The sequence below is a fragment of the Vipera ursinii genome, assembly GCF_947247035.1.
Source record: "Vipera ursinii genome assembly, chromosome: 3".
NCBI classification, from domain to species: domain Eukaryota; kingdom Metazoa; phylum Chordata; class Lepidosauria; order Squamata; family Viperidae; genus Vipera; species Vipera ursinii.
Window position 1 is genome coordinate 118,674,520 of NC_139516.1, and position 15,653 is coordinate 118,690,172.

The window sequence follows — 15,653 nt, forward strand, 5'->3', positions numbered from 1 at the left end:
AAGATGATTACCAATGCCTTGAATTGGTCATGGAAGCAGACAGCAGCCAATGGAGCTTGTGTTACATGGGCCATCCTTCAGGCCCCAAGAATTGCCCATGCCACCACATGCTGCACCAGCTGTAGCTTCCAAATTTCAAAAACTTCGTAAATTGTTTTCTTCCTGGAAAATTGTACAGTTTTCCTATAAGGCAGTATGTATTTCATAACTTCTCACCTACCAAGTTACATACGACAGTGCAGGATAAATACCCATGTAAAAATTAAAATGCATGTAAAACCAATATAAATTTGTCAGTACATTACCTTAAAAAATAGTTCTCTGGAAATGTACTTTATTAGACACTTCCATTTTTAAAAATTAATTATTTCTGAATCATTCAAACCAAATAGATTTATAAATTAATTGCATTAATAATTATTCTCACCTGGGATATATCCTCTCTTTCCTCCAATTGATTAGGAAGATCACAGCAATCATTTCTAATCTGTGGATTCAGCAGAGTTTTTCGATGCTCCATAGTAAGAACAGGAAAGAAAGGCCTAAGGAACTTGAACTCACTGCTCAGAGATCCATCTGCTAAGCATACCTCATAGCTGAAGGCCTGGGAAGGTGTCCCAGTATTAGGATCCACACACTTGTCTTGTGAACTCGGTCCCACAGGGAAATTAGAAACAGAATGAGAACTTCCTATGAACTTCCTTCGCTTCTGAAATTTGGTGGCAATAAACACCATGACAGAAAGCAGAAAAATGGATGAGATGGCAACCAAGCAAATAATCAAATACATGGTTAGAGTATGATCTCCCTCCTGAGGGACTTCACCCTTAGGATTATCCATACTTTTCATGTACGGATCAGAGAAGCCGTCCACTAGAAGAATTCTTAGGGTCGCAGAGGCAGACTGAGGAGGATGCCCATTATCCCTAACTGCTACAATAAGAGTGTGTTTGAAACTGTCTCGGATGTTCACCGGCCTCATGGTTTTCACTTCCCCATTCTGAGTCCCAACAGCGAAGAGACTCGGATCTGTGGCCTTCAGCAATTGATAGGAAAGCCAAGAATTCTGCCCTGAATCCCTGTCTGCTGCCACCACTTTGGTGACCAGGTAGCCTGTCTCTGCTCCCCTGGGAACCAGCTCCTTTGATGGAGCAGTGCTGTTCTGAAGGGGGCAGAGGACAAAGGGGGCGTTGTCATTCTCATCTCTGATAAGAACTCGGACTGTGGTTTCTGAGCTCAGTGGAGGTGAGCCTTTGTCTACAGCCCTCACCATCACCTGGAAATCTTGTATATCCTCATAATCCACAGATCGGATGGCATACAGGTTCCCAGTTTCGGAGTTGATGGAGATGTAAGAAGATACAGGGATATCCCTTATCTTCCCAGGCAAAAGCCAATAGGTCAGTTTGGCATTTTGTTCTGTGTCCACATCCACAGCACGGACTGATCCAATGAGCAGTCCTGGAATGTTGTTTTCTCTCAAGTGCAAATCGTAGAAAGATTTTTCAAACATTGGAGGGTTATCATTGACATCTGAAAGTTGAATGCTAATAACTGTCTTGGAAGTGAGTCTGGGAGAACCTTGGTCAGTGGCTGTGATGGTGATGTTATATTGTGATATTTGTTCTCTGTCCAGTGGCTGTTGAGTCACAAGCTGGTAATAATTGTTCTCAGTCTGTTTTAGTATAAAAGGCAGGTTTTTATCAGTGTTGCAGCTAGTTCTGCCATTGTCTCCAGAGTCTTGATCTCTGATGCCAAAAAGTACCACCAGCGTTTCCGGGGGAGAATTCTCTGGTAAAGGATTAGTGATGGATGATACAGCTATTTCTGGGGCATTGTCATTCTCATCTTCAATGTCAACAAGAACTTTACAGTAAGTGGAGAGTCCCCCTCCATCTGTGGCTTTGATACTGAGTTGATATTTACTGTTTATTTCATAATCAATTTTCCCTACAAGCGTAATTTCCCCAGTATGGTTGTTTAAGCTGAATGATCGAAGCACATCTGCTGGTGCTTGGCTAAAAGTGTAAATGATGCGAGCATTGGATCCAATATCTTTGTCAGTGGCTTCAACTTTAGCAACCAATGAACCTGGATGACTATTTTCCATCAACTGCACTTTATAGACTGCTTGTGCAAATTCGGGCACGTTATCATTGTTATCCAGAATATCAATAATTATCTGTGCTGTGCCAGTTCTCTTTGGGATCCCTCCATCCACAGCTTCCAGAGTGAGGATAAACTGAGGGATCACCTCGCGGTCTAATGGTTTTGCCAAAAGCAGTTCTGCATATTTGCTTCCATCGTTTTGACTTTGCACGTCCAGCTTAAAATATTCGCTTGTGCTTATTATGTAGTTCTGGATAGCATTTTCCCCTTTGTCTAAATCATGGGCTGTCTCCAAAGGGAAACGTGCATTTATGGGAGTCTGTTCAGGTATTTCAAAAAGGAATTGATTCTGAGAGAATGTAGGGGAATTATCATTGACATCTTCTACTTGAACTTCAATTTTGAACACTTGCAAAGGATTTTCCAGCAAAATTTCAGAGAATAGAGTGCAAGGAACAGTCAGACCACACAAAGCTTCTCGGTCAATTTTATCCTTTAATATTATATTCCCAGAGTGAGGATCCAGCTGGAAATCCTGCCTGGAACTCTTAGAAATCAACTGTGCTCTGCGAGCAGAGAGCTCCTTCACATCTGCCTTCAAATCTTTTAGCACATTTGCTACTATTGATCCAGCTTTCTTCTCCTCAGGCACTGAATAGTGGAATGGTTCACACAACATACCAGAGCTACACAGAGAAATAAAGAACAAGACCACTTGCCTGCTAGGAGGAAATACTTCCATTTTCTCAGCCTCTTTCTGGGAATATGATTCTTCGTAAAGCAGCTGCTACAATTTCTTTTATAGTTGTTATCAGAATCCAACAGGAGTTATTTTTTGGTATTCATGCTGGAATATTTTCTTCGGAAATTTCTCAAGGTTTAAACTGAGAGCTGTTGCCTTTTGTTCTGAGATTCCTTTGTCTAATGACTAGGTCATCCTGAAATAAATGAATCTCTCTTTTTACTGTTTGGTGCAATAGCACCACCTTGTGTGTAAAGTAAAATGGAGCACTGAGTTTATGAAACTCCTTTGAAAAGAGCATTTATTAGAGTATCGAATAGTGCGTGCTTCGTTTCAAAAGAACAAAATGCTCCTCCTGTATACGTTCTTGGTGTCCTCTATCATAGCAAGACAATATACTAACAGCTTTCAGTCTAAATAAAAAGGATTCCTCCCGAAATGTAAGAGCTTTAACTTTTGGTATGATTGTGACGTGAATGTATGTATAAGAATGTGCATACAGTTAAGTATCCAGAGGAAGTTCATTTGTGTGTTATATTTTTACTAGCACCTTTTCATGTCCTGAGTTACAATGACTGTGTAGGTAGGTCATACTTTGAAACAATCATGATTTTCACTTCCACTCATTTGTATATATTTCATAATTCCTTTCAGAAGAAAATTAAGCAGCCAGGAATCCTAATTAAATCCATATTAGACCATCTTGGAAAAGGGATGGAAACTCTATTTTTATATTTCATATCTAAAAATTCAGAAATTTTCAGTGTATCTTTGAAGCTGAGGTATAGACACGCAACCTGTGTCACATTCAAATTTCCAGAGGTATAGCTTTAATAATCTATCTTGAAAAGATTTTAGGGCTATCACCTTAAGGATGAACAGATGTAATGTTGTATACCCTTTCATGACTTTGAGCTGACTTAATCAGCTGCATGGAGTGGAGGCTTTTTTTTTATAATAATAGGCTGACTGTGTGGGAAACCAAAATAATAACAATTGCAAAGGGCATTTTCCTTGGAACAGCTTACATTGTGCAATGAAATCCTTAGCACCATCAAACAACCTCTACTTATCCCAGATCCTTGGGAGGGACACAACAGTGAATAAAACTGCTAAATCCAGTCTAATTGTCTAGCTGCCAATTAGACTGCAAAAGTGATAATAATATCAAGAAAAGAATCTTTCAAGTCTGTTATTGCACTGATTCTCCTGACAACTACACTGCAAAATTTAGGCCATAGTTATTAAAATCCAAAATATTTGCCAAATTATCCCATCTCTTTTACATGGGTATGAAGCTGTATGGAAAACCACTATCTGAAATAGAATTATTATTCAATTCTGTCCATATGTAAGATCAAGACATTGGAATGGAGTTTGGGCTCAACTAATGTTCCACCCTCACCAGCAACAGGGCAAAATGGTGAAAACTGAGGGAATCAAGATGCCTTATACTGTAGAAACAACATCAAGAGTCTGGAGGACGATGGTCACTACAAATACCTGGGCATCCTTCAAATTGAGCATCTCTCAAGCACACTGAAATTAAGAAGAAGATCAGAAGGGAATACATCAAGAGAATGAAGATTTTAAAGCCTAAATTCAGTGGAGGAAATACCTTCCAAGGTGTTAACACCTGGGCAATGCCAATCATTTAATACACACGCTTGGAATAGTGGATTGGACTCAAGCAGAACTAAAAGCCCTGGCTAGGAAGACCAGAAAAATAATGACAGTGAATTATGCCCTGCGTCCACACAGTGACATTGGCAGACTCTACGTACCAAGAAAATAGGTGGGTGTGGAATGCTGCAAGTACACTAGATAGCTGAAGAAGGAAAAGGGGCATTGGAAGAATATCTGAATAACAATGAAAAAGATGCACTGAGTTGTAGAGAAAACAAACTGGCTACAAAAAAGACCAAATGAAGACTAGGAAAGAGACATGGCAAGGCAAAGAGTTACCTGTCCAGTACGTTAAAAAGAAGCAGACAAAGTATATAAGAACAAGACCTGGCAATGGCTATGAACAGGGAAACAGGGAAAGAAAGAGATGGGGGGCTAATTCTGGCTGCACAAAATCAACCTTAAGAACATATAAAGCAAGAATTAAGAAGACAGCAACAGACAGCAAACGCTATCTCTGAAAAGAAGCTGAAGAAACAGTGGACCACCTAGTTAGCTGCTACAAGAACATCACACAGATTGACTACAAATAACACCATGACAAAGTAGCAACAACGGTGCATTGGAAGATCTGCAAGAATACCATTGGCCTGCAAGCAAGAACTGGAGAAAGTAATAGAAAATGAAGAAGCTAAAGTGCTCTGAGTCTTTAGAATTTGAACAGGCAAGTACCTGCCACATAACATCTGAGTCTTAAAAATTGTTGTTAAGAAAGACAAAAAACAAAACAAAACTGGATACTGGATGTGGCAGTACCTGAAGACAGCAGAATAGAAGAACTTGAGAAGATAACAAAATACAAAGATCCACAAATAGAAATAGTGTCAAGTCTACAAAGAACCTGGCTGAAGCCACTTTGATCATTCTAGGTTGCTCTAAACATGGGAGGAGGGAAGAGGAGGTTTTTTTCAATTCTTTGTCCCGTGTAAACCAAGGTCATTTCAAACAGTTGGATTGGGGAGTTGGGTTTTCTGTTAGAAAGCTCGCCAAACTATTCTATTGGGTAATGTAGTTAATTGCCTAGTATTGGGGTGGGAAGTTTAACTTTGTAATAGTCTAACTCTTTGGAGGAAATTTAAGGCTTGGTTTCACTTTTGATTGTGCTGATACTTTGTAACCAATAAACATGTTCTTCAAGGAAGCATCTAGCCTCAGAGTTCTAATTAATTTTTCGCCTCTATTGGAACCATGACATTAAACCAATTCTCCTAAAATCTTTTACTTTGGGTCATGAGCCCCAGTCACCTACCCACTACTTTTGAGAGGATGGCAAACACTCAGGGGAGAAGCCATGATGGAGAAGAAGGGAGAATTGGCCGCTGGCCTCAATGTGGTTCCAGCTGCTGGAGAACAGGCTACTGTTCAAGCGGAGAGCAAGACCGAAAATCCACATAATTCTACCTGAGAAGTTGGGACAGCAAGAAGGGATCCTGACCTTTGAGGAGCTTTGCTGCTCCGAGGTGGCTCACCAGCAATGGAGCATCCGCAAGGCTGCCAAGGCGGAATTTCCTCTGATTTCATCCCACAGCCTTTGATCGCTTGCACTGAGGAAGGTGAAAAGGCCAACTGGATGGGATGATTCTGCAGAGTGGAGATACCTGACAGCCATCCACGGCCACTCAGTTGAGAGATTGAGAGAGACGTTTGACAGGCTTGAGGTTGGGGAGATGGACCTGATTGCTCACTCTGTGATCTCTGCCGGATGGGACACTAGATGCTCACCGATACTCCTCCTTCCTCATCGGAGACCAAGCCCAATCACAATGGCCAGGCCAGCTTCAGCATTGAGCCCAGCACCTAGATGAAGTCCCAAGAGAGACCAGCGCCCCGCAAGCCCAGGAGTCCAGCTGAGGGAGTTCCAGCTCCTTATAACAACAATGAGGAGGGAGAAGATGACCTGATGGTAAGTCAACCCATCCTATCTTTCGCAATCTCCGCCAAAATCATAGCACTCAAGATGGGTGTCCAAGCAGTTTTAAATATCCTAATTGACTCAGGTTGCACCAGATGCTTAACCAATCTCCCTACAGTACTAAAGTTAGGGATCCATCCGAAGCTAATGTCCCTGGCCATGAAATTTGAACAGGCAGGTGGGTCTCTTATCGGAGGTGCCCCTGCCACGCACCTGACCATAGGGAGACACTGGGAGATTATCCATTTTGTGGTGGTTCCTAGGATGACTGAGGCTGTAATTCTGAGGTTGGCCTGGCTCGATAGGTGGCGTCCCATGATTTGGTGGAGGATGGAGTTAGGACTCTAAAGTCAGCAATGGGACCCCTTCCACCCACATTGACCAGTGAAGTACAGGGGCCTGCTGCAACCGAGACCCAAGGAATTCTTGTGACTCAAAAAGCCATCATAGAGCATGTACCAGAAAGTCAACTGATACTGAGCGAATATCGAGACTTGGTGGAGGTATTTAGTGAAAATGAATGTGATGTGCTCCTCCCATACCAGGTGACTGACTGTGCCATTGAAATCCTCACACTGAAGGAGACTTCCGGTTTGCCACGGCAGCCACAGACCTCTGGGAGATGAGCTTCATCTCCCCCATCCAGTTTCGCATCGCTGGGGGGGAGGAGCTGAAAAGGGTCAAAAGTCACCCCGTAGAAGCGACCAGCAAAGAGGGGCCCTCACTGGATCACAGGTGAACGGTAGCTCTCTTGCTAGAGCTAGCGAAACCCTCCAAACCGGCGGATGAAAGACCGGCCATAGAAATATGGCTTGTCACTAGCCTGTAGACAGCTGAAGTCACACTCACCATCTGGCAACTTCAAAGCAGTGTGGAAAGAACTGGGTAAGATCTACATCTCTTAAATCCTAATTGCTTATTTGTACCTCTTCAAGCTGCTAAAGTACTTTCTCCCCTGTGGTGAGGGAAGGGTGGGGTTTCAGTCCTCCCTCCAGACATAGCGGTGATCAACGACTCAGTGGTGTTTAAAACATTGAAAAAATAATTGGATCCTAATTGGGAATCTATTTCCTAAAATTGGTGGATTAAAAGACTCTTTATTCTCTATTTCCTATTTTTCTTCAATTTTTATTCTCTATTTTTATTGAAGATCTGGGTTTTTTCTTTTAAGATAGAAGAAAAAACTGAAAAGATCAAAATAACTTTGGAGAGACATCTTGTGGCTAAATTTGATACTGTAATCTATTATTGTGCAAGAGACCTGGCTGACAGCCCAGAAAAAAGATAAGACACATGTAATCTTCAGAAACTCAGCTGCGCTTTTTATTTACTGGTTTTTTGAATGTAATGCCTTTTAGTTTAAATATACTATTATGGATAAAATAAGAAGCTACAGAAAAAAACCAGAAGACAGCCTGGATATGCAAAAGTAAATTATGTCTATAATTATAGGATCACTTATGCAGGATACTACAGAAAAAATGGAACAATTAAATATCAAGACAGAAGATTCAACTGCTCAACAAATACAGACAATGGAAAATACAGAAAAGAAACTGACAAAAGGGAAAGAGGTAAAGATTTCCTATATAAAACAGAAGGAGCCTGAGGATATAAAAGGAAAACAGATGGAAAAGAAGATAAACAGGTCAAGACAAATAGGTCAAAATGAAAAACCAAGGTGAAGACCTGCTGTATCTGCTCGTCCTCTTAACAAAATGGCAACTGAATGGTTTTCTCAACACCAAATAATAGATACAACAATCCAAGGAGATTTGCCCGATGACCCAAAAGCAAGGACGTGGAAGAAATCCTCAGTGACATTGACAGACTCTACGTCCCAAGAAAATAGGTGCAGATTAAGGAGGGGGATCAATGGGAAACAAGTTTCAATAGCCTCTGGGAAGTTTCCAGTTCAAGGTTATGCCTTTCGGTCTACAAGGAGCCCCTGCCATATTCATGCAATTTATCAATCAAGTAATGCATGATCATTTGTTCAAGGGGGTCCTAGTCTACCTTGATGATATCCTTATTTATACCAAGACCATGCAAGAGCATGTCAAATTAGTGTGTGAAGTACTCAAGAAGCTGCTGAGAGGTAAACTTCATGCTAAGCTCTCTAAAGGTGAATTCCATCAGCTCCGCCTCGACTACCTAGGGTACAGAATTTCCAGTGAGGAGGTGGATATTGACCCTGCCAAAGTTAAGGCAGTGCTGGAATGGCAGCCCCCACTGACCCATAAGCAGCTTCAAAACCCCTCTAGGATTCGCAAATGTTTACCGGCAATTAATTCCCTCGTTTGCTAAGATAGCTCTGCCAATCACTGAGCTACTGAAAACTGGGAAAGGAGGGCAAAAGCCCCGACCTTGTCAACCGTTACATTGGTCTACGGAATGCCAAGCAGTGTTTGAGCATTTAAAGAGACTTGTTTGGAGCTAAACCTGTTCTCAAACACCCTGACCATGAGGAGAAATTCATCATCCAAGTTGATGCTAATGATGTAGCCATGGAAGCAGTCCTCCTACAAAGAAACCAAAATGGGACCTACAATCCTGTGCCTACCCTTCTAGGAAACTGACAGACATTGAGAGGCAATGGGATGTTTGGCAGAAAGAGGCTTTTGCAGTCAGATGGGTGCTGCTAACTTGGGGCCACTTCCTTGAGGAGAGCAAAGTGCCTTTTGAAGTATGGACTGATCATAAAAATCTAGAAATGCTGAAAACCCCTCAAACATTGTCCCCTAAACAAGTACGATGGGCATAATATTTTAACTCTTTTAACTTTACTTTGAAGTACTTCCCTGGAGGGAAGAAATTTTTGGCTGATGCCTTGTCAGAATACCCCAATTCAAAAGACTATCATTCTGCTACCGCAATCAGTTTCTCATGTGATCACAAGGGGTCAGAAGCAAAAGCAATCTACTGAGACAGAAATCCACATGACCCAAAAGCTCAAGGAAGAATTAAAGACTGATACCTGGTTCCAGGAGAATAAAACCCTGTTGACCTATCGCAATGGTTTTGCCAGTTTCCCTCAGAATTCAAGCCCTTCAACGTAGTCATGATGCCAAGCAGGCTGGCCACTTCGGATTTTTAAAGACATTGCACTTAGTCTGGTGGCAGGTTTGGTGTCCAGGGATGAAAAAAGACACTGAAAGCTATGTAAAGACCTGTGCCACTTGTGCAGCCATGAAGAAATGCCCTGGCAAGACCCCAGGGTTATTGCAACTGGTAACAGAACCATCCCAACCCTGGGAGGAGATAGCCATGGATTTCATTGTTGAATTACCAGAAAGTAAGGGAAATACAGTAATCTGGACTGTAATTGATCTCTTTTCAAATCAAGCCCATTTCATTGCCTGCTCAAGGCTCCCCTCTACTCAGAAATTAACCAAGCTGTTCCTGAAACACATCTGCTGCCTCCACGGAGCGTCAAAAAAGTTAATATCACATAGGGGGATCCAATTTACTGCAAGGTTCTGGAGAGACTTTGTCAAGCTAATTGGGTCCATTCAAGAGCTCTAATTGGCTTTTCATCTGAGCACTAATGGATTGGCTGAACATGTGAACGCAGTGGTAGAACAATACTTCAGATTTTACATCTACTACAACAGACTAATTGGGCTGACCTCCTGCCTTTTGCAGAGGTGGTATATAATAATACAGTACACAGCAGCACTGGAGTTACCCCATTCAAAATTGCTACTGGCCGAGAAATTGTTCCCATGCCTGAATATCCACAAGAACCCCCGTCTTGCAAACCTTAGACCATTGGGTGACATCATGGCAGGGTGTTTGGGCTAATGTAAATAAAACATTAGCCCAAGCCACAAAAATGTATAAAGAGCAAGCTGATGAGAAGCGATCCTCTCAGAGGCCATTTTATGTGGGGGAGAAAGTCTGCCTATCTACCAAATATTTAAGACTTAAATTACCTAGCAACAAATTAGGACCTAAATTCCTTGGTCCCTTTCCCATAACTAAAATTATAAATCCTGTTATAGTTGAGTTGAAACTCCCTTGGTTATTAGGGAAATTCACCCTGTTTTCCATTGTAGTTTGCTAAAGCGTGCCAGGAATCCCTAAGAAGACACCGGGTCCCATTTTAGTTGAAGGGGAAGCCCATTATGAAATCAAACACATTTTCGATTCTAGTTTGTATAAAGGAAGTTACACTACTTAGTGCAGTGGAAAGGTTATCCATTATCGGAAGCTACGTGGGTGAAAAGTGCGGACATTAAGACAGACTGACTAGTATGGCGATTTTATGATAAACATTCTCAGATTCCTATTTTCTGTTTTTGTTTTTTGTGCAGGATTTGCTTTCTCTTCAGGGCAGGGTTGACAAACTGCCAGCCCGCAGGCCGGCTGCATCATGCGGAGGCCGCACCCACTCCAGCTCCGGCAATGCAAAAAAAAATCACGATATGTTGCAACACGTTATATGACACGGCGAGTTTGACACCCGTGCTTTAGGGGGTCTGACTGTCAACTGTACAACAAACCTGGCTCAAGACATCTTGCTTGTTCTAGGTTGCCATAGACATGGGAGGAGGGAAATGGAGGGGTTTGTACTTGTATCACTCCAAAATACTGATATTCTTTATCGCTCATATATATCTACATGTACATGTATATTATGATATATCTAGATCCATTCTCCTCTTTGACCTTGATAATTTTATGAAGGAAATCAGTCCTGCAATCACATTTGTTATGTTTAATGCCATTAATTACCCTAATAGCTATTGCTTCCAGATCTCTCCCTTCTCCCCCATAGATGTCACTATATATTTTTTTTTTCTTCCTGGATCAGTATTAAAAGTGGATCCACCCAAAACATGGATTGATCAGAGAATATGATAATATCATTGATCAATTGATATATGTTTTTGAGCATATACAGTATTTTGGATATCCCTTATAATATGAAAATCTGAAGAAGCTAAAATAAGATTTATTTTAAAAAAGATAATATTATTTGAATGCAGTCAGATCATCATACAAGTTCCCTAAATGCAATATTGGCAAGAGAATCTTTGAATTCTTTAAGGCCAGCAGGCAGGGAAGTGGCCACTGCTGGGTGGGAGAGGGAGTGAGCGGATGCACAGAAACCCATGGCGGGGCTTGGGGTACCTACTGCTATGTGAGGGAGGGTGCACCTCTGGCCAGGGAAACTTAGTATGAATGCAGTTCAAAGAGGCTCTGCAATTGGCAGGGAAGGCCCAGTGTGAGCACAGGAGGGCTGGGAATAGATGGTGCTGGGTTGGGGAGGGTGCACAAGAGTGCAAATGGCCAGGAGAACAGTGAGGCCCGGGGAGAGTGTGCAAGTGTGTGTGGGTGATTGGCAAGGTGCAGCGTGACTGCAGATAGGCTGGGGGAATGTATGCAGCCAGGCAAGACTTACCCGAGCAGATTGCAACCCTCCCTGCCAGCTTCCCTATTGAAACTGCTTGTTGGAAACCTGCACTGAACGTTGCAAATTACATGACCATGGGATGCAGATCCATCCTAAGTGTGAGCTGGTTGCCAAATGCCCAGATCAGAATCAAGTGATCAGGGAGGATCCAGGACAGCTGGAAGGCCTAGGACCAGTCATAACTACCACCCAGCGCATTATAATATCAAATGTTTGCTAAAGGAGTAGCTGTTAACCAAGCACTGACTGACTCTCTGTAAAAGAATTGTTATGTATGCTCTCAGCTAACATTAAAGTAAAAATGCCTGTTTTTTAAACAAATAACCAGCATGGATTTCAAGAATAACTGATAGAGTAAAACAAACAGAGGGGGAATAAATAGAAAGAGGTTAAATTAATTGCATGTTTTTCCTCACCTCTTTTGTTGTGCCATTAACTGCAACCTGCTTAGATAAATCTTCGGGGCCAGAAGAAGTCCAGTGGTTGCCTGGGACGTTTACATCTCCCACAGGGCAGGACAGGACAGGAAAGAGGGGCCTGAGAAATCGGAACTCACTACTTAAGGATCCACCAGTCAAACAAACATCATAACGGTAAGTCCTGGGAAGCGACCCATTCGGTGAATCTGCACAGTTCTCTGGGGCATCAGGTGGGAAGTGAGGAACAGCTGCAGTAAAGTGGCTTTGGGAGTCCTTCTTGAGGATTTTGACCACAATAAAGACAACAATGCAGACCAGGAACACAAAGGAGACAGCAGCCAAGCAGATCACCAAATACTTGGTCAAGGTTTTGTCTTCTTCCGGTTCTTGCACAGTGACATCCACCCTCCTCAGGAAGGGATCCGAAAAGCCATCCACAAGAAGGACATTAAGCATCGCCGTGCTGGTCTGTGGAGGAAGACCGTTGTCTCTGACCAGCAACACCAGCCTCTGCTTGTTTGTGTCTCGCTCATTCAGGGCTCTCCTGGTTTTCACTTCCCCATTCTGTGCTCCTATGCTGAAAAGGGCTGGGTCCGTGGCCTTCAGCAATTCATAGGAAAGCCAAGAGTTTTGGCCAGAATCTGCATCCACGGCAACCACCTTGGTGACCAGATAGCCGGCCTCGGCTGACTTGGGAAGCAGCTCATTGCATGGAGATGTGTTGTTCTGCAGGGGATACAGGAAGAAGGGAGCGTTGTCGTTTTCATCTATGATGTGGATGCGGAAAATCACTTCTGAGCTCAGGGAAGGAGAACCACCATCAGACGCCCTCACAGTCACTCTGAAGCCTCTTATCTGCTCATAGTCCAGGGATCGGAGGGCATACAGGTTTCCAGTTTCAGAGTTGATTGAAATGAAAATGGGCAAAAGATCATCACCCTTCCCAGACAGAACTGAGTAAGTCACTTTTGCATTCTGCTTTGTGTCCAGATCCACAGCGTGGACTGAGCCGATGAGCAAGCCTGGAATATTATTCTCCCGGATCTGCATGTCATATGAAGACTTTTCAAAAAGAGGAGGGTTATCATTGACATCGGAAATCTGAACATTAATCAGTCTTGTTGAAGTGAGCCTAGGAGAGCCGCTGTCAATGGCTGTGATGGTGATGTTGTACTCAGTGACGGTCTCTCTGTCTAGGGGACTTTGGAGCACAAGCTGATAAAAGTTGTTTGTGGTGACTTTGAGCACAAAAGGAAGGTTCATCTCCATGGAGCAGACCGTTTTGCTGTTGTCTCCAGAGTCTTGGTCTCTAACACTGAAGAGGGCCACCATTGTGTCTGGGGGAGAGTCTTCCTTTAAAGTGTTGGTCAGAGATATGATGGACACTTCTGGGGGGTTGTCATTCTCATCTTCAACCTCTATTAGTATCTTGCACTGACCTGTAAAACCCCCTCCATCTGTTGCTCTGATTTTCATGTTATAGCTTTTTTCTTTTTCATAATCAATCTGACCCCAAACAGTGATTTCACCAGTAACTTCATTTAAATAGAACAAACTGTTTATTCTTTCTGGCACTTGATGGAATGAGTAGAGAATCTGTGCATTTGAACCCAAATCCAGATCTTTGGCTTCCACCTTAATCACAAGAGTGCCCTTAGGGAGATTTTCCTTTATTCTTGCCTTATATTCAGACTTGCTAAACAGAGGAAAGTTATCATTACTATCCAGAACATTAATATTAATTTGAACTGTGCCGCTTTTCTTTGGAACTCCTCCATCAATAGCCATTAGAGTCAATCCGAGGTGTGGCATCCTCTCCCTATCTAATGTTTTCTTCAAAACAAGATATATATTATCACTTTCGTCTTCATTCTTATGTACTTCAAGCTGAAAATGCTCATTGGGATTAAGAGTATAGTTTTGGATGCTATTGTCTCCCAAGTCTTCATCTTGGGCAGGTTCCAAGGGGAATGTTGTACTTATAGGACTATTTTCAGGAATGTCCAGTACCACTTCGTTTTTCCAAAATCTGGGGGCATTGTCATTCACATCTTCTATCTTGATTTCAATATTAAAGAAATCTAAGGGGTTTTCCAAAACAAGCTGAGATAGGAGTACACAAGGATCATTCTGACCACACAAAGCTTCTCTGTCAATTTTATCCTTAACCAACAGATTCCCAGTCTGAATATCAAGGTGGAAGTATTCCTGAGTGCCCTCAGCAACTAAATGTGCTCTGCGGGTTGAGAGCTCCCCTGCTTTCAATTTCAATTCCTTGAGCACATTAGCCACCAGAAACCCCTTTTTCTTTTCTTCAGGGACAGAAAAGCGAATTGAAGCACACATTACTCTAAGGAATGAGAAAGAGAGAAGGACATACAGACCTTGTCTTTTCCAAAAGCAATTCTCCATGATTCCAGCCTCTTCCTTGCAGGCTCAAATTCTGCCCAACAGTCAGCCTGTCTTCCCTTCCTTCCTTATGATTTAGTTGTGCAGATCATTTTTATTTGTTCAGTCCTTTGCCATTTTATAATCTGCATATGTCTCATCGCAAAAAGAGTCAGATTCCTTTTGTTCAGTTTTGCATTACTGTCTGCCCTGATACTGAGGAAGCAGAACAGAACTGAATTTCTTTGTTAATATCGCCACCATGTGGTGAAGTAGACAAAAATTCTATTTCCATTTTAGACACTACGTACATTAAATCTATTTTTATCTATCCAATAGCAGATTATTTTATGAACTATCTAATTATATAGAAAAAGAAAGAGTGACAATCTGCAAAAAAATTATTGATAAAGGGTATAATCCAGTTCTTTCTCCTATTTGCATATTATGATTTATCAATTGTTCATATCCTATGATTTATAAATGTATATTATGATTTACTGAGTTATGTCTTTGTTGTTTGTATGTATTCTTGACAGCTTATTTACTGTGGACAAATTCCTTCTGGGTCCAATCACACTTGGCCAATAAAAATTTCTCTCTATTCTGTTATTTCTATTCTGTTCTGTTATTTCATTTGCTACTATGCTTTCCCAATTTTGGTTGTGTGGGTGCATGTGCGAGTGAGTGAGTGAGTGAGAGAGAGAGAGAGAGAGAGAGAGAGAGAGAGAGAGAGAGAGAGAGAGAGAGAGAGAGAGAGAGAGAGAGAGAGAGAGTCATTGCAGGAAAAACCAAAGTCATGAATACAGTACAGATTAGGTAAAACCTGGCTTAAAAACAGCAACTGTGAAAGGGACCTTGGAGTCCTAGTGGACAATCACTTGACTATGAGCTAGTAGTGTGCAGCAGCAACCAAAAAAGCTAATACAATCCTGGGTTGTATAAACAGAGGCATAGAATCAAGATCATGCAAAGTAC

The 15,653-nt window shown here is 42.0% G+C and overlaps 2 protein-coding genes across 2 annotated transcripts in view; both read right to left on the reverse strand.

The window, feature by feature from the left end:
• Nucleotides 1–15,653, reverse strand: part of LOC310638912 (uncharacterized protein) — a 76,919-nt gene that overhangs the window by 56,668 nt on the left and 4,598 nt on the right. Inside the window, exon 2 of the mRNA XM_083360274.1 lies at nucleotides 12,285–14,714. Coding sequence (XP_083216400.1) covers nucleotides 12,285–14,714 — 2,430 coding nt within the window. The remainder of the gene's footprint in view (nucleotides 1–12,284; nucleotides 14,715–15,653) is intronic.
• LOC310637666 (protocadherin beta-16-like) lies at nucleotides 395–2,788 on the reverse strand (the record flags this gene model as incomplete). Its single annotated transcript, XM_083358169.1, has 1 exon — nucleotides 395–2,788. The coding sequence occupies one exon, from the start codon at nucleotides 2,786–2,788 to the stop codon at nucleotides 395–397; it is 2,394 nt and encodes a 797-aa protein (XP_083214295.1).